This window comes from Palaemon carinicauda, chromosome 8, assembly GCF_036898095.1.
Source record: "Palaemon carinicauda isolate YSFRI2023 chromosome 8, ASM3689809v2, whole genome shotgun sequence".
Taxonomy (NCBI): Eukaryota; Metazoa; Arthropoda; class Malacostraca; order Decapoda; family Palaemonidae; genus Palaemon; species Palaemon carinicauda.
In genome coordinates, this window is record NC_090732.1 from 96,714,096 (window position 1) to 96,739,095 (window position 25,000).

At 35.3% G+C, this 25,000-nt stretch overlaps 1 protein-coding gene across 1 annotated transcript in view; it reads right to left on the reverse strand.

Moving 5' to 3' along the window:
• LOC137645810 (cell adhesion molecule Dscam1-like) overlaps nucleotides 1–25,000 on the reverse strand; it is a 248,653-nt gene that overhangs the window by 51,311 nt on the left and 172,342 nt on the right. Inside the window, 5 exon segments of the mRNA XM_068378765.1 lie at nucleotides 1,010–1,171; nucleotides 14,765–14,851; nucleotides 14,854–15,026; nucleotides 16,761–16,905; nucleotides 24,666–24,793. Of these exon segments, the coding sequence (XP_068234866.1) occupies nucleotides 1,010–1,171; nucleotides 14,765–14,851; nucleotides 14,854–15,026; nucleotides 16,761–16,905; nucleotides 24,666–24,793 (695 nt within the window).

Below are 25,000 nucleotides of genomic sequence, written 5' to 3' on the forward strand. Positions count from 1 at the left end.
CCAGATGTTTCGGTGAATAAGAGAGAACGCTAGTTACAGTCAAAGGGCGGAGAATGTGAAACATTTTTGGTCACCATGACTTTTATAAGCTGAGAAGCCTACACGTGCGTAGTTACAAGAGCAATTTGTAATAGCCTCGTCCCTTGTGGTTCATCGTGCCTTTGAAGTCTGTGCTGTACAATGAATGTTTAAGGATGCGTTTATTTATTAGTCACCACTTGTTTAGTTGAATTACTATTCTTCTCCCGGTTCTATGAGTGTAGGTCATGCAAGAGCTTCTTCCACGTTCATCTTTTGGGAAGCTTTGTCAAACGCGGTTTACCAAAAAAAAAAAAAAATAAATAAATAAATAAATAAATAAAAAATGAAAACATTGCATTTGGAAACTGGATATTTTAGTAATGGGCGGTTTCTTTTTAGAAATGCATGCAAATAAATGGCTATCCTAAATATAAACAGAATTATAACAACTAATTTAAACAAGATTGAATTACATATTAAAATCGAAATTTACACGTAAACAAAGCATACAGTAGATACACGAAGAGAAGAGAAAGGTAGAAACCTAACAATTGGTTCAAAGAAACATAAATCAAAGACTAAAGATACACATACCTAAGCCTTCTCCCAAGGGTCTTGGACACCAATTCGAGAGGCAAGTAATCATACAAATTTCAGAGATTCCCCAGAATACAAGAGGAGAGTATCTCCGGTTACTAGTGAATTCGAATAGAGTCCTTAAAGGGAAGCACTCTCTCTCTCTCTCTCTCTCTCTCTCTCTCTCTCTCTCTCTCTCTCTCTCTCTCTCTCTCTCTCTCTCTCCTATGCTAGTATTGTATCTATTGTTTGAAACTGAGCATTCACTGCTAATATTAAATATTGAAAACTGAAATATATTCAGCTTCACAATAATACGACTATAATCAGAGGAAATCAAAAATGAAGTACTGTATTCTCTTTTGATCAATATCACGTGATGCTGAAGAAAACAAATTTTCTGGTAACTTACCAATGACAGTCACAGTGACGTCCCTGTACGCCGAATGTCCGTGCCTGTTGGAAGCCCTGCAGGTGTAACGACCTCCGTCAGTCTCCCTCTGCGTCTGCGTCACGACCAAAGTTCCGTTGTCGAAAACCCTTTGGCGGATGTCCGTCGGGAGAACTCGCCCATCTTAGGATTAAGAGAATAAAAAGATATGAAATTACTAGCTGATTCTGATTTCAGTCACTTCCATAGGTTGCAAATCTATGCATAATTTGCACTATGGCTAAAAGTAATAGTTTTAAGTAGTTTACAGGTTCAACTTCCTCGTTGATCCGGCTAAATTAAATTATAAATTTCTTTAACAGGGAACTTAGGTGTTTGGATACAACTGGTTGGATAAGTGTATGGTGAGGTGAGGAAATATTTGGTACACCAGATTCCATTGACAGATTTTCCTAATTTCATTTGAATGAATACTTTGTTTTCAAAAGGATTTAGTGACGTTTTTTTACTTACACAACAGTGAATAGTGCCAGACCTGTAGCCCATCCAAACTCGAGGCAATGTTGTTGTCCGTGATCACACTATTTATTAAGCTGGCAACATGTAGATGCCTCCTTCTTCTCCCCCTTACAGGTTCCTCCCAAGCCTTCCTCACTCCCTCCTAACATGCCTACACCCCCTCTGTAGCTAGAATCTTGACCATTTCAATTTGAAACCCTGATGAGCCTCGTGCTTTACCATTCTTCTTTCTGTTCGATGCCAGCTTCACTTCCTACTTTGTATCCCCATCACTGGCCCCTCCACCCGTTCTTCTCCAAGCACCTCTTTCTCATTTTCAGTATTCAATACTTGTTCATAATATTTTCTCTATCTTCTCTTAATGTCATCATCCCCATGAAATATATTTCCATCTCTATCCCTGACTACCAGTTGCCCCAAATCCTGTCTTTGCCTTTACCTCAAGTTTTAAATCTTGTAGATATCTCTTTCTCCTTTCTCTGTTCCAAGCCTTTCATTTAACTGCTCTACTGCTCTTCCAATAGCTATACATACTTTCCTCTTTGAATCTTTTCCCTCTTTGTACCATTCCTCTACTCTCAGTGCCCGTCTTACTTTCCGGTCCTTGAATTCCTTTGATTTTCTTTTAACTGATTCTTGCACCTCTGTTCCTCCATCCCTTTTCTTCTTTCGACACACCATATCCGCTGGTTCTTCCCACTAATTCCTCCGTTTCCCCAACCCATATTTCTTTCATACCCAACCATATATTTTCCACCCTGTTACCCAGTCCAATCTCTAAGCTCAACCTTTCCAGTCGTCTCTCTCTCCCACAGTTCTAAAGTGCTCACACTTTTTTCCTTTAAGGTCCCAAACCTTATTTCTAGATCTCCTCTTTCTCTTCTTGTGTTATCTACTTATTTTAAAATCCATCGCTCCCAGTCTATGTTGCTTAACTCAAGCTTCCCCCAAAATCACTTTAAAGTTCATCACATTTTTCTTGTCTGCTTCTCTAACCATTAAGTAATCTAATTGGCTTTCTACCTTTCCACTTTCATAGGTTATCAGATGCTTATCCAACTTCTGAAACCAGATGTTTATAGATGCCAATTCAAAACTCTGAGCCATCTGTAAAACACATTCCCCATCCTCATTTCTAATTCCAAACCCAAAGCCTCCATGAACCTCCTCATATCCATCCCTCCTCTTCCCCTCTCTGCCATTCATATTTGCTCCTATGATTAAATTCTCTCTCCCTCTTTTACTGATCTGATAGCAGCCTCAAACTGGTCTAAATAATTCTTTCTCTTGTTCTTGACAACACAACTGGGGGGCATATGCTGTAATTATATTCATCATCTGATCCCCTATTATCACTGAGATCTTTAAATGCCTATCATTAATTCTCTTTACTTCTACCACTTTTTATTTCCTGCTATTGCCTATTATGACCCCAACTCCATTCCTCCCCTCTCTTGAGACGCTATGATAGAATTTATTCCCATTTCCTGTCTCTAATTCCATTTGCTTTTTATCTAGTTTTCAGCAGACAAAAGCCATTTATCTTCCTTCTCATCATCACGTCCTCTATCTGCCTCAATCTTCTCATTAGTGAACTAACATTCCACTAACATTCCAAGTACCAGCTCTGATTTTCATTCTCTCACTAACTTCTTTGGCCGCAGTCTTAAACCCTACAGTAACCCTTATCTATTTACCACGCCAGTAGGGGGATCCTGACGCATCGTTTACAGGGAATGCCTTAGTGGCATCCACATTTATAATAGCATCAGGCATTGTTCATTTATAATAGCATCAGGCATGGTTCATACTTTGGGAGAGGGTTTTTTACAATCGCATGTCCTTGCAGTCATCAACCATAGTTATTGGCGGTGGTCCTAGCCTTTGACTAAATAGTCCAACTGCAAGGCAGCAGTTTCTACAGTTATTGGCATTGGGCCTAGCCTTTTCCTAAAATGCAAACTTCAAGGCATTAGCTGTCCTTTTAGTAGCTTTCTAGGGCATACGGTGATAGTATTCTTACACCCCTACCACAGGGCAACTTTCAGTAACAGTAAAACCAAAACATAATTACAGGTCTTAGGAAGAAAACTTATCTAAATAGGCCTAATGTGTGTGAGTGTTTTTTTTTTTTTCTAAGCTCGCCTGAGACTGCTCTACTTTATCCCGGCATTGATCAATTTTATAATTCGTCACCACAAAATCTTCATGACACGGCAGAAAGAACTGTTGGATCTCTTTTAAAATTCCTCTCTAAGTGTTATGTCGTACTGTTTTTTAACCTGTCAACATAATGCACCCTCATTTGTTACATAGCATAATACAATACTGCAATACCCTCTCTTGATGAAGCTTATCATAAAAAAGTTCCGGGTAATAAGAGTTTTCGCAGTTTCTTCTTTCACAGCACGCTTGCTTTAATATTAGTTTAAAATCATAATACTTTAATTTTCTGTCCTTTACGAACTAATAGTGTCCTTGGTGATATGATGGAGCAGTCTGAGAGGTAAATTTTTTTGTTACTGTTTAACTTTGTAGTATTGGGAGATTTTGTTAAAGAGTAAGAGGAAAATTGTCATGAATGAATACAACGTATAATGGAAATGTTCTACTTTATTTTGCAATAAAATTTTTGTCGAAACTAACCCCATGATAATTGTTTTGGCAAATCTGAATGTGAGAAAGCGGTTCATATATGATGACAAAGATATAATGTCAACAGCTATATTGAAGAATAGTGAAGACAAATAGAGGTTTATCTTGGAAAAAAAACAATGCTCTCAAAATATCGTAGCATAAAGCCGTGAGAGGTATCCCTTCTTGCCCTTGGGATATGACTGAGAATATGATGAACTGTGATATAATTCATATGTATATTAAATACAATTCAACTTTTCAACAGAGGCTTATCAGAGGATATATTTTCACACTAAAAGTAACCCAAAGATATGTGCTATTTAAATGGACGTTGTTATTAATAACTTGAGTGTTACCTTATTTTAGTGGGAACCAACGATAGTATAAACAAATATCCTGACATTTCAAACACGGAAGAGAAACCAGGGTAAGGATCAAGAGAAGGAGAAGGAGGTGGATATGGAGAAGGAAGATGTCTAAGAGGGACAGACAAACAAACAGAGAGACTGTATCATAGGTAAGAAAAAAAACTCGAAACGAGAAAAATATAAAATTGTTAAGAGAAAATAGTATTTCTATTTAAGTCATATCTGAGCCTATTAAATGTTGTAGCGTGGAAGATGGAACGGGGTGGAAGTGTCGTATAGAAGGAAGAAGACCATTAAACGTAGGATCCAAAAAGATCATCCACGTATATCTCATACTTTCCACTTTAATACCGGCTCAGTAAAATTAATGAAACGCCAGAGAAGCTGGGTTCAGCCACTGACAGGGGAAAAATGTACGTACATTAAATTCGTAGTAGCGTGGAAATTCTGTTTGTAATATCGTACAGAGCCAAGTTTAGCTATTATATCCAGCCGCGTAACTTGACACCTAAATAGGCACTAATAGGTTGAGCGCGCCTCTGGTGAGAGAGAGAGAGAGAGAGAGAGAGAGAGAGAGAGAGAGAGAGATGCGTATCCTACCTTTCCAACATTATTCCTTACAACTTGCGCATCCGTCAAACTCATTCATTATGGATATGGCGTCCATGTTCGGACAAACGCTTATTCACACACACAAACACACATGCCGAGGATATCTGAGTAGAATTGTTGGGTCGCGCTATATTTGATAAATCTTGCCTCTGCCACACAGTGTGACAAACGGCGGTCATAATAGGTACATTCAGTATGACGCACATATACTGTATGTATGGTATTCTGGGATTTCAAATGTCGCGGTTGTAATATCCAAGTGAAGGAAAAAGAGAATGCAGTGGACGTATAGGGAGGGGATACTGAGAACGCTACGCTGTGTAGGATATATTAACAGAGAGAGAGAGAGAGAGAGAGAGAGAGAGAGAGAGAGGGAGAGAGAGAGAGAGAGAAGGGGGGAGGTGTATGTGTTTCCACGTATATTCAGAGTTCATTTACACGGCAGCATTTCGTGGGTAAAACAAACGACGAGTAACAATTAAGATATTTAGCGAGAGACGCTAGAGCTGCAGCAATGAATGATTAGACACCTGGATGGATTTTTAGTTTGGACGCTTCTGATAAACACATGAGCTTGTTTTAATATACACGTCACCCTGCCTGAATATTTTACGAGAGTAAAGATGCATGACAGGTCGCGCAACTCATATCAATAGAACATTTTGTGCAACGTCCAATGATCAATTCTTTGATCAGAGAGAGAGAGAGAGAGAGAGAGAGAGAGAGAGAGAGAGATACTGGCCGTGCAGCTTTAAAGAGGCATCGGAAAGACATGATATATCGGAAGTAATGGAAACCTACAGGAACATACACTCTGGATTATATAATGACCATATTCCACGTCATTTCGGAATATCATTGATATCACGGCCGGATGAGCGTAATACAAAGGGTGTTTTGATTAATTAGGCATAGTTATAAGCAATGAATTTATATAAATAACGAGAAGCTAATCATTTTACTGATTATCAAAATTCTCTGAACGGCTGCATTTAAAGGTTTCTGTATGTTCATCTGTAATTACAAACTTGATCAATTAAGACAGTATAAGATGTGTTAAAATGCCAGTAGCGGATATGCTGAAAAGGGCTTTTCATTTCATTGAAACCACGTTAAGCTGAATTTGGAACTCACTGAAAACTTCGGAGACTGTCAACCTAGAACTGACAACAGAACTGCAAGAATAAAAAAAGCATATCTGGTTTTTTAAATCCATAGAAATTTGTTTTAAGGAAACTTATTAAAACCGACATAGAAGTATGCAGACTTTAAATCATAATGGGCCGTATAAAACAATAACACCACTCATTACGTTCTGCACTACCATAAATAGCTGATTTTGTTTCTGATCTTGTGTTGCATAATGTGTTCTATATTCAGAAAAATACATAGCTTAAAATCTCTGACAAAGGTTTCTCTTTGAAGGTCTTTTAAGGCATTACCAGGAATCTTAGATGGACGTAAATAATTAGGAAACGATAGTAAGTTATACTTTTTGGCAATTACATTTTGTATTTATAAAGATCCTCTCAATGCTCTTATATCTCATATACGGTTTACATTAAGATTTCTAGGTCTTCACTCGTGCAAAAAAACTAGGTTAACAAAGTTCTCTCTTGTATGAACTGTATTTAAGCTACTCTTATTGGCCAAGAAGAACAACGCACGAGCTTGTATTCCCGATTGTAACTCTGACAGCTGGACAACTGCTACCACATTAGGTAGTACTATCTAGCATCCAAATGCTACAACACTGCATACGTAATGCGATTGAAAAGATCATTTGCTTAATGGTTATACCATAAACCATATTTACGAATAATAGCGTTCTTTAATAGACAGAGTAGAAGTGGGAAACGATAGTCTTTGTTGAAAACTGATAATTTCTTCATAAAAGAACATTATTGTTAATCAGAATAGAAAGAATAAAAAAAAATGGTTGGATCTTTTAGAAGAGCTAGCCAAGAATATTCAAGTGAGCCCATTTCAACAAATATACCTTTAAACTTTTCTTTTAAAATATCTAGTTTGGTATTTATTCATCTCCGTTATTGTGTGCGTTCGATAAATATAGATTAAATGCTATAGCCCCAAAATAATATATTTTTACTTTAATCTGCTATAATGAAGATCTTAACCCTATTACTAGATAAATATCTTTACTTTCTGATCAATAACTTCAAATTCTATGTAGCATTGAAAACGAAACACTATGTCAATAATATTATAGTGTGTGATATATTGCTCTCCTGGAAACTTAGTTGGGAGTCTGACAGTTTTGCGAGGAAATATAATCAACTTAATGCAGATTCCTTTCAATTCAATCCGCTCCATCGACTATATCCAGCCAGTTACTATAAATCCAATAGATACCGATCTATCCTGAGCGACAGCCCACCCTGCGTTATTCTACGCACTATGGAAATCAGATAACTGAAAGGAGGCCTCATTATATTATACCGTATTATACAGTACATTCCCAAAGTTCAAACGTCGTTAACATATTATGCTTATTGCATTCAAAGAAGACAGCGGTATCTCTCCTCTCTAATCAATACGAAACAAATTCTTATATTCAGAAACTTATTACATAGGGACATTCAGGGCAGAATGTTGTCGTTTGAGTTGTATAAATAAGTTGTTTTGCTAAATAGTAATACATATGTCTAGCATACCAAAATATAGATTTTCATGATTAAATCTAGAAAATAAGCCCCTCATTTGATCTTAAGCTACGTTTAATCTCAATCCGTTCCTTATTCTGTTCATCTCAAGAAAACCAATCACACATTTATCCTTGTAAGAAAGAAAACTTGAGCTATTTATCTTGTGGCTAATCATTTCCTTATATAAAGATGGCCAGCACATTTCTCTTCAATGAAAAAGGACACCTGCCAGTAGTCCTTTCAAGATGGAGAAAATTCCTGGTGATCTCATCCGCAAAGAGAATCCCATTCATTCCTTTTGTCTGAGACACTGCTTGTATTCATTCAAAGGGAATAATGCCTATCACTTCTGCAGATGAAAAGAATATCAGACATCTTTTTTTAAGAATCTTATGGTTTCTTATTTGAGAAAGAACATAATTATTTCCAGGACAAAGAAGATCCATAGCTTCTTTTAACAAACACAGATGATTGCGTCTTACTCGGTCTGGGGCTTGATTTCAGTTCAAAAGAGTAATTTCCTTCCAAGGCAATTCTAACGATATATAAGAGTGGTTTTAAGGATATAAAAAGAATTGAAATTAATGGAATAATAAACAAAGGATAAAGGATGATAGAAATGCAAGCCTCAAACGAACCACAAGTACAGAAAACTTACAGATCCGTGGTAAAGAGTAGTTTCGTTGCTTATAAATTAGGAGACATAAAAGACCTGGAAAATTATCACCCAATAAGTTTACGCTTGGTAATATATATAAAATATTTACAAAGATCATATTAGGCCGAATAAAAAGACAGCTAGACTTGAATCAACAAAGAGAGCAGGCAGGATTTAGAAGTGCGTATTCAACAACTGATCATACCCAAGTAATTACCAATCTAATGGAGAAATCAACAGAATATGACTAACCACTACGTATGGCATATATAGACTTTGAGAAAGCTTTTGATTCCGTCAAAACTTCAGCATTAATGAAAACCCTTCAAAAACAAGGAATAGATGAATCTTATGTTAGAACACTTGAAGATATCTAAATAGGAAGTGCAGAAACCCTAAACTACATAAAGATAGTGAGAAAACCGCAATTGAGAAAAGAGTTGGATAGGGAGACACCTACTCTCCTAAATCATTCACATTGTGCCCAGAAGTTTTTAAGATCTAGGTTAGGAAACTGTAGGAGGTATTATTAATAGGGATTACCTTAACTTAAGATTTGCAGATGACATAGTTCTGTTGAGTTGAGTGAATCATAGGAGGAATTGCAAATTGCAAAAGATCACAGAAGATTTAAATAAAGAAATCAGAAATGTAGGATTCAAATGATTATGAGTAAAACTGAGATAACTGTAAATGAAAATGCACAAAGACAACAAATAAGGGTTTTGGACGAACCTCTCAAACTGTTAACGAATATACGTAGTTAGGACAGACAGTAAGCGTTTCCCCAGAACATGAGACCGAAATTAAAAGAATGATAGGCATAGGATGGATAGCTTTTGATAAACAAAATGAGATTATGAAATGTAAAATGCCACTTTCTCTAAAAAGATATGTATTTAATCAGATGATCCTACAAGTATTAACTTATGCATCGGAGCTTGGAGTTTTACCAAAGGTTAAAACATAAGGGCTATGGAAAGAATAATGATGGGAGTAACACTAAGAGACAGAAAAAGAGCAACATTGATACGTGAGCAAACTAAAGTAGAGGATATTCTAACAACATGTAAGAAAAAGAAATGAGCATGGGCAGGATATATAATGAAAATGCCACATAATAGAAGTACGTACATTAAGAATAACAGAATTGGCCCCTAGAGATTGCAAAAGAAGCAGAGGAAAGAAGAGGAGGTGATGGATTAACGAACTAAGTAAATTTGCGGGTATAGACTGGCATAGAAAGACCATACAGTACAGACGGGAGCGGAAAGACATGCCTGAGGCCTGTGCCCTGCAGTAAACTAGTTGCGGCTAATGATGACAATGATAATGATGAGATTAGGAGCAATGTGTAGAGCGTTTAGCGATATTATTTTCTTTGCTCAATACCGCAGAGTATACTTTCACGACGATGAAAAGATACCAATGAGGAAAAGCGATAGAATAAAACGAGGGCAAATTCATTTACACAAACCTAGAAAGTTAAATGACATTATTGGAGTCGCCTGGGATGATTTTTTTTTCTTTCTCAGGATACGAGCGAAAGCAATGTTTTTGTTATAAATACCCCATTTATTTTCAAATACAAAAATAAAATAACATATACTAATTTATAAAATCAACAGAACAATAAATTAAGTCATCGCTTTACAAATTAAACGATTTGTCGGATAGAAATATACTACAATAATTAGCACGCCAGTGTATTAGCTAACTTGGAGTATGCTACAGATAACCAGACATATACTTTACTGTAAGAAAAAAAAAAAAAACACGGTCAAATCAAAATAATCACAAAACAATAGGAAATAATTCAATTGGTAATTCCAACGGTTATCAAGTAACACAACACATATTTTTTTCTTAAAACAAGTCCTAAAACATATTATAATTTTTATTGATCAATAACCTATTTAAAAGAGCGACTGGTGAAAGCGCTTGATGAGTTTCAAACAACAAATTGCATATTCCAAGACTAATCAAGAAAATAAAACAACTAATTAACACATAGTAGATGATGTCAGATAATTAACAAAGAAACAAGAAAACCAGATAAACTACGCAGGCTGCAGTTAACAGGTGTACGACTATACAGTTAATCAACCGAGAAAGAAAAAACGTAGACCTCTCGTATTAAGACTGATGTGGCGTTATATGAATCAACATATTCTGTATTTCCTTTATCGCTCCTCTTTTGATCTATTATTTCCGTCGTTTCACATAGCTTATTGTAAACTTAGAATGCTGCTGAGATTATATACATTATAGCTTCATTTCTTAATTCCTTTACAGAACTTAATGAATAAAATTTCCGATCACAGAAACATAGTTTTGTACTATTTTCATCGAACTGACGTTTCTTTCAGACTATTAACAAGTGTTATCCAAGCAAATTTCCCCCGGCAGTTAGATATGCAATTGGCCGTCTTCATAAGAGCAGAGTAATACACTCCAACTTCAAACTTTGCTTGCCCTTTCTTCCTAATCATATTCCAGAGTGTAAGTTTAATTTCAAATTGTCAGGCGGCGAATGCAAAGCAAAATAAACAAATAATTGTATTACTTTTACAGACGCTATCGTGGGCTTTATTATTTTCTTGGTGAACTTAATCTATTTTGTCTTCTTTACTATCTACGCGAGAATCACTCTGCCTGAAATAGAATCTACAGCATCAATAACTACGTAAATTACTGTCATAACCGTGCATAAGTTTTTATTTATATAAATAAATCTCAAACCAATTTTCTACAAAACCATCCTTAACGTTTATTCACGTACGCTAGCAGTTGCAAACTATAATTCAGTTTGATTCTTTCCTTTATACTAACCACTTGGCTGTTCAATATGCTCGCTCTGATGCTGAGGAAACAATTTACTGATTAGTAGGCTACACATGACAGTAGAGTCGATGCATTTCCAACTTTTTATTTTCTTTATTTTTCACCTCATAGGTTAATACAGTGCATCAAATTGCATTAGATTATTTTCATACTTTAATTTATGACCTGAAATTGTGCAGCGCATCGGAAAAAAAAATAAATAAATAAATAAATAAAAAAGTTGGCTGCTAAGTGCTTTTCTCTGTTTGTCATTATTTCTACCTTTAGTCTATTAGCTAGCAAATTTATTTTGCATTTTCCTTACGTGCCTCGAACTTCTCTATTCTCACTCAACGCAATACATTTATTTGATCTTACTTTTGCCGGAATCTACTGTATGCTAAACTTCCACCCAACCTACATACTGTTGTTAGGCAATATTAGAATTCTAAATAACAAAACAAAAATAGAAATCAGTAATCTTCAGTTCCGCCTATTTGACCTCCTTGAGTTCCGCGCTCGTACAAATTCCCTAAAAACTTTCACTATAGCAACATGACCAGAACTTCTTCAAAACGGACGCTGATCTACAAACAAATATCCTATCTATGCATTTGCAAAGTAACGGTATGGACGTATTCCTCCCGTTCTCTTTATCTTAGTCCTACTTCGTGGGTAACGACATCATCATCCTCATCATGATCATCACTATCTCGATCCAAAACACAAGTGGGAAAAGCGGATAAAGCAATTCATTAGTGAGCTTAAAGCTCTGTCAGTTTATCACAGACACAGAACAGTAGTAAACACCACATCATCCGGTCTCCTTTCATCTTCCCCAGTTAGACGGCTTTGATGCAGTTCGACTGACCCTTTCTTTGTTGATATTTTGATGGATCAGTCGATATTCAATGCAGATTTCATATAATAAGTATTCTTCATACACGACATAGACACATTCTCTCTCTCTCTCTCTCTCTCTCTCTCTCTCTCTCTCTCTCTCTCTCTCTCTCTCTCTCTCTCTCCAGGGACTTTGTTATGACCGAAAACACATCATTCCTAATCGAGAACGACTATTATTATGTTGCCCTCGTATAACCAACGAGATTAGAATTCTAGGAAGAGATAATACGCACTCCAGAGTAATAATCGTATTTTTCCCTTGTTTGCCATTTCAAACATTCTGGTTCACTTTGATGTTTTGTACGCTGAATTTCTTGATTTTTCACTACAGAGGTTGTACTAGATTGCTTCTCTTACACACATGAGTACTGCGAACAGTTGTCAATGTTTGAAAGAGGACAACTAGCAAAGAATTTAATGCCGGTTTTATCTAGCGCGAGATAGGCCAGAACTTAGTAGTGCATTATTGGATATACGAAATATTTACTTAGTAATGATTATGAAAGAGTATATAAGGTAAATTCTCCACTGATATAGACAGGCAGACACATACATAGATACACATACACATATATACACGTGTATATACATACATACATATATATAAACATACGCATATATATGCTTTATACATACACACACACACACACACACACACACATATATATATATAATATATAATATATATATATATATATATATATATATATATATATATATATATATATATATATATACACCTTGACGTAGTGAAAGGGTTTGTGCATCGCCATAATCATCAAAGATGTACTAGTTAGGGCCACCGATACTAGACTGGTTTGCTGTGAGCGATTCGAATACAGTCTCGTACCCTCACCAATCTATAAAGGCCGGCGTGATGATGAAATGGCCAAATCTCATGAATAAGGACATCTCTGAGGCCTTTATCCTGCACTGGACTAGAAACGGTTACATTTGTTGTTGATGTTGTTGTATAAACATATATACATAGGTACCGTGTGTGTGTGCATATATATATTATATATATAATATATATATATATATATATATATATATATATATATATATATATACATATATATATATATACATATATATATATATATATGTATATATATATATATATATGTATATATATATATATATATATATATATATATATATATATATATATATATATATACATATATACATATAAACTGGTCTATGGGTTCAACTTCCATTTCACTGGCAAGTTAATTCAATTTTAGAGAATGTTTATCATTGTCATACAGTATCCTAGATGTAGTAAGCCATTCACCTCTATTTTTCATGTACTCTTACGGTTCCCTTTTCCCAAAATATTCTTATCATGTACAGATGGAATCAGGAATTCCTGGGACACCTTGCTCTGAGGACGTGCACCCTGTCACACCTTTACTGCGCGGCGAGTTCCTGTGTGTAGCCCCGCCCACCACCATTAGCAACTCTCCCTGCTCTAGTTTGGTTACTCACCGTCCAGTAAGGTTGTAATAGGTTGCACTTTTCTGCAGCGTGGTATGCCATGAAATCCCGTGTCCGACTGTACCTTTCTGCTAAATTGTCGTATTATATTGGCTCCATCGAAACCTAAACACCAAAATATAACTCCGTCTTTCAACGCCTCTGTATCTTTACCATTTCTTCCCTGTGTCTCTCTACACTTCTAACTATCTCGACCTTCTTCCTCAACATACGGCACTCAAACAACTCATCAAAATCGGTTAAACTTTTTTATTACATTCATGATCAAAATTCCGTTTCCAAACAGATGAGTTGACTCAACAAGACCTTCAAACACTTCAGCCTCTTCTTCCATACACTTCTCTTCATTAGAAATCTATTACGTACACACTAATGCTCTATCTTGGTTCTTTCACTTATGGGGCCCTTCTCTGTTCTAACTCTACCAGCATCCACAACAGCCTCGCAAATATCTATACGAATTTCTATACTTACACTCCTAATATCACCATTTACTAGTCTCTTCTTATGGTTTGCACATATACTTATAACCTTCTTTACAATATCCACTGTCAGCACTGTATCATCTGTAACAAGAATAAAAACTTCCCAAATTTCAACACGCCTCAGTTGCTTATTCTACATTTACGTTCCTTGACTATGAATCACAGTAGCGCTCACTCCATAGAGATGCTAAGCAGCCCTAGAAAAATAACATACCCTCCTCGTCTCAGTGCCAATTGTAGATCAAACCACTTTTACATATTTATTCTAATGTAGGTTTTTCTTTCAATGTGAAAATGCCTGAATATCACTCGGATATTTAAAATTCTCAACCTTGCATCGCCATCTACTTTATCATAAGTATTACCGAAAATGATGCACCTTCTCCTTTACCCTCAATCTTCTGACACAACTGCTTAATTATAATAGGTTAGCCAGGCACCAGGAAATCTTCGATTACATGAATTCTTACGTGAAAAGAATAGACTGATAGTGAGAGATTATCCATGATACAAAGGTCAAATGATACATATATATATGTATGTATGTATATATATATATATATATATATATATCGGATAGATTGAATGGAAACATAACTCACCTTTCTCCCAGGTGATCTTCTCGATGGGATAACCAGCAACTGGACATTTAATTCTAAGCACGGATCCCGCTACTGCAGTGACTCTTTCATGGTTCGGATGAAGGGCAATCCGTAGACATTGACCTTGGCGGAGTGGCTGACCGAACCAACGGTGTTGGATGCCTTGCAGGTGTACTGTCCTCCATCTTCCACGATGACGTTCGTGATGTTTACGTGCGAGATGACGTCATCATGTACAGTGACGTACTGTCCTACCAGGAATCTGGAGAACAGAAAGAAATTGGGTAAATCGGCTGTTTCTTATCTGAATAAAATTACTACATGATCTGTTAGTGTTATCCCATGATTTTTTCCCGTTTCTATATTAAATTGAACTTATTGGATATAAGTTAATACACAATATTTGCTACTCTGTTACAGTAACACCATTAATAACCTTTTAGATACACTAATTTAATGTTTACAGTTATGATGACACATTAGTGAGTAGTAATCAGTTTACTACTTATTTTCCTCAAGATTTCATGCTAATAATCTCAGCCAAAGTTTTCAAAATATTTTGTGATCCCTTTGCTCCACCTTCATATGACATCTTAGTCATTAAAATCAATTAAAAAGACGAATAAAAACCCACTTATTCTAGTTATAACCAGAAAAACCAAAGCAAGAAATAAAGAAAACTCTCATAATATTATATTACCGTTGCATTTTTGGAGAGTCAACATAACAATCCAAGATGATTGTAATGAAGTTAATTCTTAAACTTATGCAAAGGCCTAATCGAGTTTTGCCCGTAAATGGTTAACAAAATCAAATATATCTCGGTGAACGGAAAAATATGAACAATAAAGGGAAGTTATCATAATTACATTAATATCAAGATAATAACAATAAGGGCAGCTTTAACCGGGTCGAAACAATGTTTCTCTAATTCCCGAGAAAGTTAAGTAGGAAAATATCTTTCTTTTTCAACTATTTGAAGCCTGTAACCTATCAATCAGTATCTAAGGATAAACAAAACACAAAAAAACTCTTCTATTAACCCTTAAAAAATAAAAATAAAAAATACATACACATTACCAGCTATTCTTTTTAGAAAAAAAGGAATGTTACTGAAAATGACCCTTTCATTAATACTATAGAGCATACCTTTTATCATGAATATCTTACTATCGCATCTCATAATCTGCCACTAATATCGTACAACGTTCATTCCACATAATGTGCTTAACGGAAATTCCCTTGTTGGGCCACAATTGCTGGATTCCTCTACTTTGATCATAATGTAGCTGGGTTTAAACTACTTAGCAAACGGTTCTGCATTATGTGTATTACCCACATTATGATCAATGCCACCATCGTCTCAATATTCATCATTACACGAATGCTAAGCATCCTTGCAATGAAGCCTCGCCAGCTGAGCTACTTCAATTTATCATATCAGATGACGAGCTGCGCCGGAGAGAGAGCTCCTTTGACATTATTACTCGAATGAGTGGCGTGCCTTCGTAGCATAACTCACGTACGGACGCTTATTAATAATCAAGTAAGTGACTTTTAATTAGTTGCATCATTATGATAATGTCCAGGGCTATCAAGGATAGTTATATGCATACATACACAGGCATATGTACACACACACGCACGAATATACATATATTCATACATATATATATATATATATATATATATATATATATATATATATATATATATATATATATATATATATATATATATATATGTTTGCGTGTGGTTACCTTTTTCTGTGCACATTCATCTACTAGGGTAAAACTAAGAAAAATAAATTGATAATATACTCTTGGACAATTATAATTAAAACCGACTTCATATAATCCAATGTCCTAGATAACTTTCGATTCTAAATTATAACTTCTATTATCTGTCACTTTCCAAAATACGTCCCATGCTACAAAAAGTCCATTTTTTGACGCGAAAATGGCGTAAATGTTCCATGTGTTTATATCTATCTTACCTTTCGCTTTCTGGAAGCTGAAACCCATCCAGGGTCCAGACGAATTGTGGCGGTGGATTGCCCGTGGCTACGCATTTTAGGCTCACCGACGGCCCCGGTTGCAGTGTCTGTTCCTGGAATCGGTAATGCAGTTCCGGAGACGAGTCTGTCAATGCAAAATAAATAAAACAAGGAAGGTTTATACGATGCATCGTGATATTGCATTAATATGAGTTGTGTGTGTGCATGTGTGTATAAACTGGTTCGATTATCCAGTATTGAATGAGGAATAACGAAGTTAGCATCTGGTATTGATTGCTTCAACCATACGGGATTCTATACAATTATAAATTAGATTATGCCCTAATTAGATAAGCCCTAAAACCAGCTACTACAACTACTAGCGTTATTCAATTATCTATGGGGTCGGAATGGCTGAAATTCATAGTAATGAGAAACAGCGAATAAAGAAAAAAAATACTCTTTCGCTATCCAAATATCGACGACCTTCTAGGCAAGGAATTTCCATCTATCCATATCTCTGGAATTCAGATTAATTTTCGAGAAACCCAAGCCCTCATACCATTTCTGACATTACTATGTAATGAAAGGAAGTATGTAGATAATCTCTCTCTCTCTCTCTCTCTCTCTCTCTCTCTCTCTCTCTCTCTCTCTCTCTCTCTCTCTCTCTCTCTCTCTCTCTAAATCCTTTGTGGTAATATTTTTTCATGACTTCATTCGTCAAGTGTTTATTTATCAAGCTCCTTAGCCAACTACAATTCAAGTCTTTCATAATGCCCCTTTTATTACTCGTTTCATTAAATCAATCACTGTAATTTTTTCCTTATCTCGCTAATTCACAATGTTTTAAAGCAAATTATCCGATAACTACTAAGCTATTTCTTCCAGTATTACTGGATTTTTATTGCACAACTTATGTTCATATCTACACAATAAATAAAATAATCAAATAATCAAAATAAATTTGATCAACGATTAAGTATATTGGTTTTTTTTATCATGATCTTCTACTCGTTTTTTATAGCTACTGAGAAGACAACCATTCTTAAGAAGTGAAAAGAATTCACTGGCATTTACTGGTAAAGCAATTTATAGTTATTAAACTAACTTAAAAGACTTAGACAAAGGAAGAGAACAAGATAACAATCCTCATTTATTCAAAAGTCAAAATATCAATAACCAATAGCATAAAACAGAACCTGTTAAATAAATTGACTAGCTTAACCCTTCATTTTTTGCGAAGTTGTCCAAAAAAAATCTGACAATACTAATTTCGAGGTAATCCATAATTGGCCGTTCATTTCACTGACCGTATGAAATTCCCAGCAATAGCAATACACGGGTGCATTATTAGTTATCGATAATCGATAAGCATGTTACTACAAAGATATTAACTTAATTACTGGGTCTTGCAAAGACTCCATAATCATCAGTTTTACATGATTACAAGCAAGAACAACTATGGACAAACATGGATGAACCATTACTTAAGACCTTTTTTCATAAAAAAATTAACAAAATAGTAATTCACTATCGCTCGTCCAATAAATTGCAGTCTTAGAGACCTCAAGAGAGAAGAACAGACAATTAACGAAGAATGATGCGATATAAGAACTTATATCAGTCAGTTGGTAGTGAAGTTTTGGGACATGCAGTTACAAGAAAAAAACCATGGATGTCTAATGATACTTGGGATACAATAAAAAGAAGACAAAGAGAGAAATTGATTGTTGAAAGTTTTCAAGAAAGTAATGAAAATTACAAGGTAGAGTATGCTAAGTATTCCAGTACTGATAGTGAGGTCAAAAGAAAAGCCAGGAATAAATGGAGAGGATATTTAAATAGGAAAGCAGATGAGGCTGACAAAGCTATGGATTCAGGGAGTGGCTATGGTGTATGAATTGCTCATAAAATAATTAATGAAATCTCTACTAGGCGAAGAAGAAACATATACCCAATAAAAAGAGAAATGGATCTGTTATAATAACAGAAGATGAAGAAAGACAACGTTGGATGGAACACTTTACAGGGGTCGTGAATAGTAGATATGAAGGGAATAATTTGATTGAAATACCTGAAGCTAAGGAAGACCTTGCTGTTCCCATGAATGAATTCAGTGAGTCTGAAATCCTTAAAAAACTCAGAGATGGAAAGCCCCGGGATACGATTTAAAAACTGCTGAGATGATACTGACCGAAAATGAAGTAACTCACAGAGTATTTACAAGTTCATTTTGTAGTATGTGGCATGAAGAGGCAAAACCTGATGAATGGAAGCTAGGAGTGTTGGTGAAAATGGCGAAAAAGGAAGATCTAATTGATTGCCCTAATTACAGAGGCATTGCCCTTACGTCAGTTGTCATGAAAGTATATAGTGTGCTCTTTCTAAAGAGACTAAAGAGAAAGATTGATGAAAAGCTGAGAGATGAGCAAGCAGGATTTATTAAAGGTAGAAGAAGTTGTACTGACCAAATTTTCATTTCAAGACATGGGGTACAGCAATGTGTAGAATATGGAAATCCACTTTTGACTGCATTTGTGGACTATGAAAAAGCCTTTGATAGTGAGCATCGGCCAATTTTGTGGCGAGTTCTGCGTTATTAATAGCAGAACACCACAGGACTTGCTAAGCTTGCATACTAGAATGCATGAAATATCACATGATGTTGGGCTCAAGATAAATAGAGTAGAAAGATAGAGATGATGAGATCGGAATAGGCAATGGAAGTTGAAATATCATTGGAACGAGAAAGGATTAATGAGGTGGAATCCTTTAAATATTTATGAACTATGATCTTTAATACAGGATCTTTAGAATTTAAGTTTAATGAAAGATTGAAAAAAAGCAAATCAGACATTGACTAGGTTAGGTAAAATTTGGAAATCAAATCGCCTGAAATTACATATAAAAAATTAGGCTATATATCAGTTTAGTGAGATCGATGTTACCGTATGGACATGAGTCGTGGTATGACAATGAAACAATATCAAACAGATTTTGTAGATTTGAGAACAAAGTCATCAGAAGAATATTGGGATTTAATGGCATGAAAGCACTAGAAATGAAACTATAAGAGAGATTTCTTGCGTACCATATGTGGATGAGATCATGGTGAGGGGTAGATGGAGAGGGTTTGGGCATGCTCTTCGCACTCACCTAGAGATAATAAATTAGTTCACCAAACTTTCAATTGGGCTCCACAAGGCACCATAAGAGTTGGAAGACCCAGGTTTACATGGATGAGGACTATGAAACGTGAAGTAGGAGATGGTGAATGGAGGAGTATTGATTTAAAAGCTCACGATAGAAACGACTGGCGAAATCTAACCGAAGCTCTTTGTGTCAATAGGCGTACGAGGAGATGATGATGATAATACTAGCGATGGTTTTCATTTCCTAGTTTAAAATTTTAGCAAATTTCATAGAAGTTTCAGTTTTACAGAAAATTGATACGAATTCTAACTATATATTAATTCTAAATATTACCCACCAGTGTCAATCCATAAGTGACTTATTTTGTTCAGAACTTTTTTTGCATTTTCATCTCAGTCCGTGTGTTGATTATGGCCTCCTCATTTTTACTGGTATTTTCTTATATATATGCCAGTAAAAACGTGTATTAAATATAAGTCGTGTAATGTTTTTGATGAGCGACAAAGTTATTAGGAATTTATAAAACCTCCTAATTCTTAAGATTCTAAGAAGAAAATCATAAGAAATTCGTAAAATGCATTTTTTCCTCTTTAAGAGACCTTCACAACGAATATTCTCAAGTTTTAAAAGTCAACATTTACAGTAGATTCTGCAAGGCAATTATCGCCTATGAATAGCTTTGTATATTTTGTTTTTCTTTTCGATTTCTAACTTATCTTCTGCGTTCTCTAAAAAGTTAACTCTGAAAAAACTTAGTTGATATAGTTTTTTTTTTTTTTTCAAAAGTGGCATTAAACTTAAAACTTGTTACCTGAGTATGACTTTCTAAAAAAAAAAAAAATGAATTCACAGTTAAAGCAGGTCCTTTGAATGGAGAACTACCTCTCAAGGAATTTGCTTGCAAAAGAAACCTCTGATAATTGTTTTTGATATGCATACATATGCTGCCTTGAAAAGTAAATGTTTGTCAGAAAGTCTGGCGGATAATAATGTCACTCCTAGAAGATGAATATTAATGAAATGCTGCTGCCATAAATATAATGGGCAGAAACATTTAACATGTGAATTGATGAAGTATGACAATGCGAAGACAAAAAATATGAATAATTCTTTGATACAAACGCAAATGACGATCAGAAAAAATACCATGTTCACACCAGTGTGGAGTAATCATGGCAGCCTGAGTTCAGAAAAGCTGGCTAGCATGAAAATGTGGTCTGTGTGTAGTCTCTGTTACGTAGCTACATCAAATGCCGGAATACCTAAAAAGGTTAAAGAATATCCCGACTAGGAAGGCGACGCCTGCAATATTCAATACACTTCTCGCCAGGGGAATAGAGTTAAGTGAAACTTAGGTGAACACTTAGTGCTTGTTTCTCATTTGTTTATATCATTTTACAAACAAACAAAAAGCATTTTCGATATTTCGTTCTCTGATATTTTCAACTTGATACAAAACTTTTGTCGAGATTCATTACGATAATGCAACAAATACAGCAGAATACATCTGAAGTTAACATGTGTTGTTAATAAATACCATTATTTTTTTGGCACGTTGATTGGCTACTGTCAATGCACTGAATGTACATGATTTACTGACTCCTGTTCACAACTACTGTGGCAGTGAACGACATATACGGGAACGATGACACAAATCATGATGTAATTCCCAGCGAATTGAAAATAAACATACATGTATACTTTGTGCAAAGATCAATCTATTTACGTATTTACGTACACATACAATTGCAGATTGGTTTCTCAATCAAACATACTGTGTCGCGTATTCGTCTGTTCCACGCTGATACTAATTACCGAAACATGAGAAGCAAGAAGCAGCCGGGGGGGGGGGGGGGGGAGAACTAACCATGCACTTTTTAACATAAGCTTCTGAAGTAGGAATTTCTTGGCCAATGGCGAGAGTCCACGCCCTTTGAACGGAAGATCACATTCTAGCCCTTAAATACTGTAGTACCACCCACGTATAGTAAGAGTTCCTTAAGTAAGATTTGCACTCACGTAAATATGCGTTCGCATCCACATGTAACCTACAATACTGAGTTCTTGAGGCCACACACACAAAAGTATATATATATATATATATATATATATATATATATATATATATATATATATATATATATATATATATATATATATATATACATATATATATATATTATCCTCGTCAGCCATTGCTGGTCCACTGCAGGACAAAGGCCTCAGACATCCCCTTCCACTCGTCTTCTGCTCGCGCTTGTTTATGGTCTTTCTTTAAACGCAAATATTCTTAGCTCGTCAATCAATTGTCTACTCTTCCTTTCCCTGCTCTCTCTCTCTCTCTCTCTCTCTCTCTCTCTCTCTCTCTCTCTCTCTCTCTCTCTCTCTCTGTCAACAGCCAAATGTCCCCACAAAAATAAGCTTATATGACTGCGCTCATTCTCCTCTATTACGGGCGTTGCAGAACATTGATCAAAATTAGAAAATATTCATGACGTCAGAAATCATTGGTAAAAGTCGCTCGGTGACATCTTCCTAAGTTCCGGCTAAACGACATTAAACTTTATCTGACCGTTTATAAACCTATGTTAAGCAGCAGTATCTGAGATTCTTTTTTTTCTTTTTTTATGAATTTCAAAACACTGTAGCCTATTGTTTGTGTGTAACAGTCATTCCATTGTGGAACATATATATATATATATATATATATATATATATATATATATATATATATATATATATATATATATATATATATATTATATATATATATATATATATATATATATATTACGGCAGGCATATTTTGTATGACTAATCAAAATAAACCCTCCCGGGTATTTAAAGATAGTTTACTAAAACTTTACCTGTTACATATGGAAATATTCCACCATCTGTAATTACTATTACATATTTTTCGATTAAATAGTATTAACTCGATAGGATGATTTTCATTTGGGAACAACTGCCATACTCAAACCAGTAGAAAGAAGTTTTTCATCATTACAAAATAACAAAACACGTAAAAGATAGTCGTTGAAAATACAGTATACGCATTTGCTATAAGAATGCGGTCCAAATGGGTTGAATCAATACGCTCGCTCCAGCCACAAGAATTAGGTTGAGTTCGCTCGAATTACTTAAACACTAATTAATTAATAAATGTCCATCAAGCTAATTAGGTGCACCCTCACCACTAACTATCCCTCATCCACATCTTCTTCCACCCGAACCAAAACTGTTGTTAAATTGCTATTAAAAGAGTTTTTCCATCCTCCAGTTCTTCTCCAGGTCTACCTTATCAACCTCTGCTCATTAGCCTCGTTAAGGGATGCTTGCTTGGTCTTTTCTTTTGCATTATAGGTAGTATGTCTCTCATTGCTTACTAGAAGGCGGGTCTGGAATTAATAGTACTGAAAAAAATTGTCCCATCATTTTATCCTTCTTCTCTTTGTTTCGTCCCACAACTGATAGTAACATTAAGAAAAGTTTCTATTTTTATTTTCATACTTATAACAATTACGATATTTAACAGCTGAGTTTTGGATAAATGTGAAAATTCTGCAATGTGAAAAAAATAGATGTCTAATTTTGAGTAAATTAAAAGAGAGTTGAGGGGCACAATTAACCTAATCCTAACCATGATTTCATCGAAGATTAAGCGGTAAACCAACCGATGACGATCAATAGCTGGAGCTGGCTCCCTCCCCCATCCCTCTCGCTATTAGTTATAAGACTGAAGGCCTCGCTAATTACCAATTGCATCCTAACGAACCTTAAGTCATTAGCATAAGTACGTAGCCTCCCAACATTACCGAAGTGATCCTTCCCTTTAAGACATATCTTTATCCTAGTGAAAACAAATACACTTTGTGTTTACTTCGATTTTCAATTATGGAATCCAGTAGGGACCTTCTATAGAGGAAAGGGTCTCAGAATTTGAGCATTTTTTTTTTTTTTTTCAAATCAACGCTTTGATATTCATAATAGTATTTGTAACGATCATATGGGTTTGAATGGCATGTTCGTGGGAGATATTAGACATTTTTCTCGCTATGTCTATTCATGCATTGACAAATTAATATGTACGCGTATGTCTATATATATGCTTTACATAGATACAAAAGGGCGCGAATATATGGTTCCGTATGTCAGATCACACACACATACATACACACACACACACACACATATATATATATATATATATATATATATATATATATATATATATATATATATATATATATATATATATATATGTGTGTGTGTGTGTGTGTGTGTGTGTGTGTGTGTGTGTCTATAAACTGGTGAAGGTGTTCGTTATTGCCCATAGTCTATACAGTATTGTTACAGGAGGAATTTGACATTAAACCATTTAAAAGTGTCAATCTGTTCTTGTGTCCAGTGTATTAAAATCTATAGAAGCTGCCAACCTAAGTAAGTATATCATAAGATTGTTAGTACAAAAAAAGGTGAAGAGATGAACTACTTCTCTGAGCCTAAATATTAACTTATCTCAAGCAGTGTTTCCACGTGACTATATGAAATTGTTTCTTTAAATAAAACATGGCTGCCCACAGCCCTATACTAGGCAAAAAACGAAAACAACAAAATATAGATCTATCTCTTAAAAGAAAAAAAGTAAGAATCAGCAGATTAAGGCGTAAAGCATTTGTGAAATAATTGGCACTGATCAAAATTCATATGAACAATTGATTGAAACAAGTGAACGTAAGGGCTGTGACTTACCTCCAAGAGCCAGATGAGCGGCCGCTTGCACATTATGGTGTCTGGCAGCGACTACACACTGATACATGGCCCGATCATCTTTGCTGACTTTGGAAATCGTCAGAACTTCCCTTGGTGATGTAGCAAATCTAGAAAAAAAAGAAAAAAAAAAAGGAATATTTTAGTTTGGCATAAAATTCGTTGTTTAACAAAATCTCATATGCATTCCTAAGTTTCTCTCTCTCTCTCTCTCTCTCTCTCTCTCTCTCTCTCTCTCTCTCTCTCTCTCTCTCTCTCTCTCTCTCTCTCTCTCTCTCTCAAATAAATAAATAATTGTATATATATATATATATATA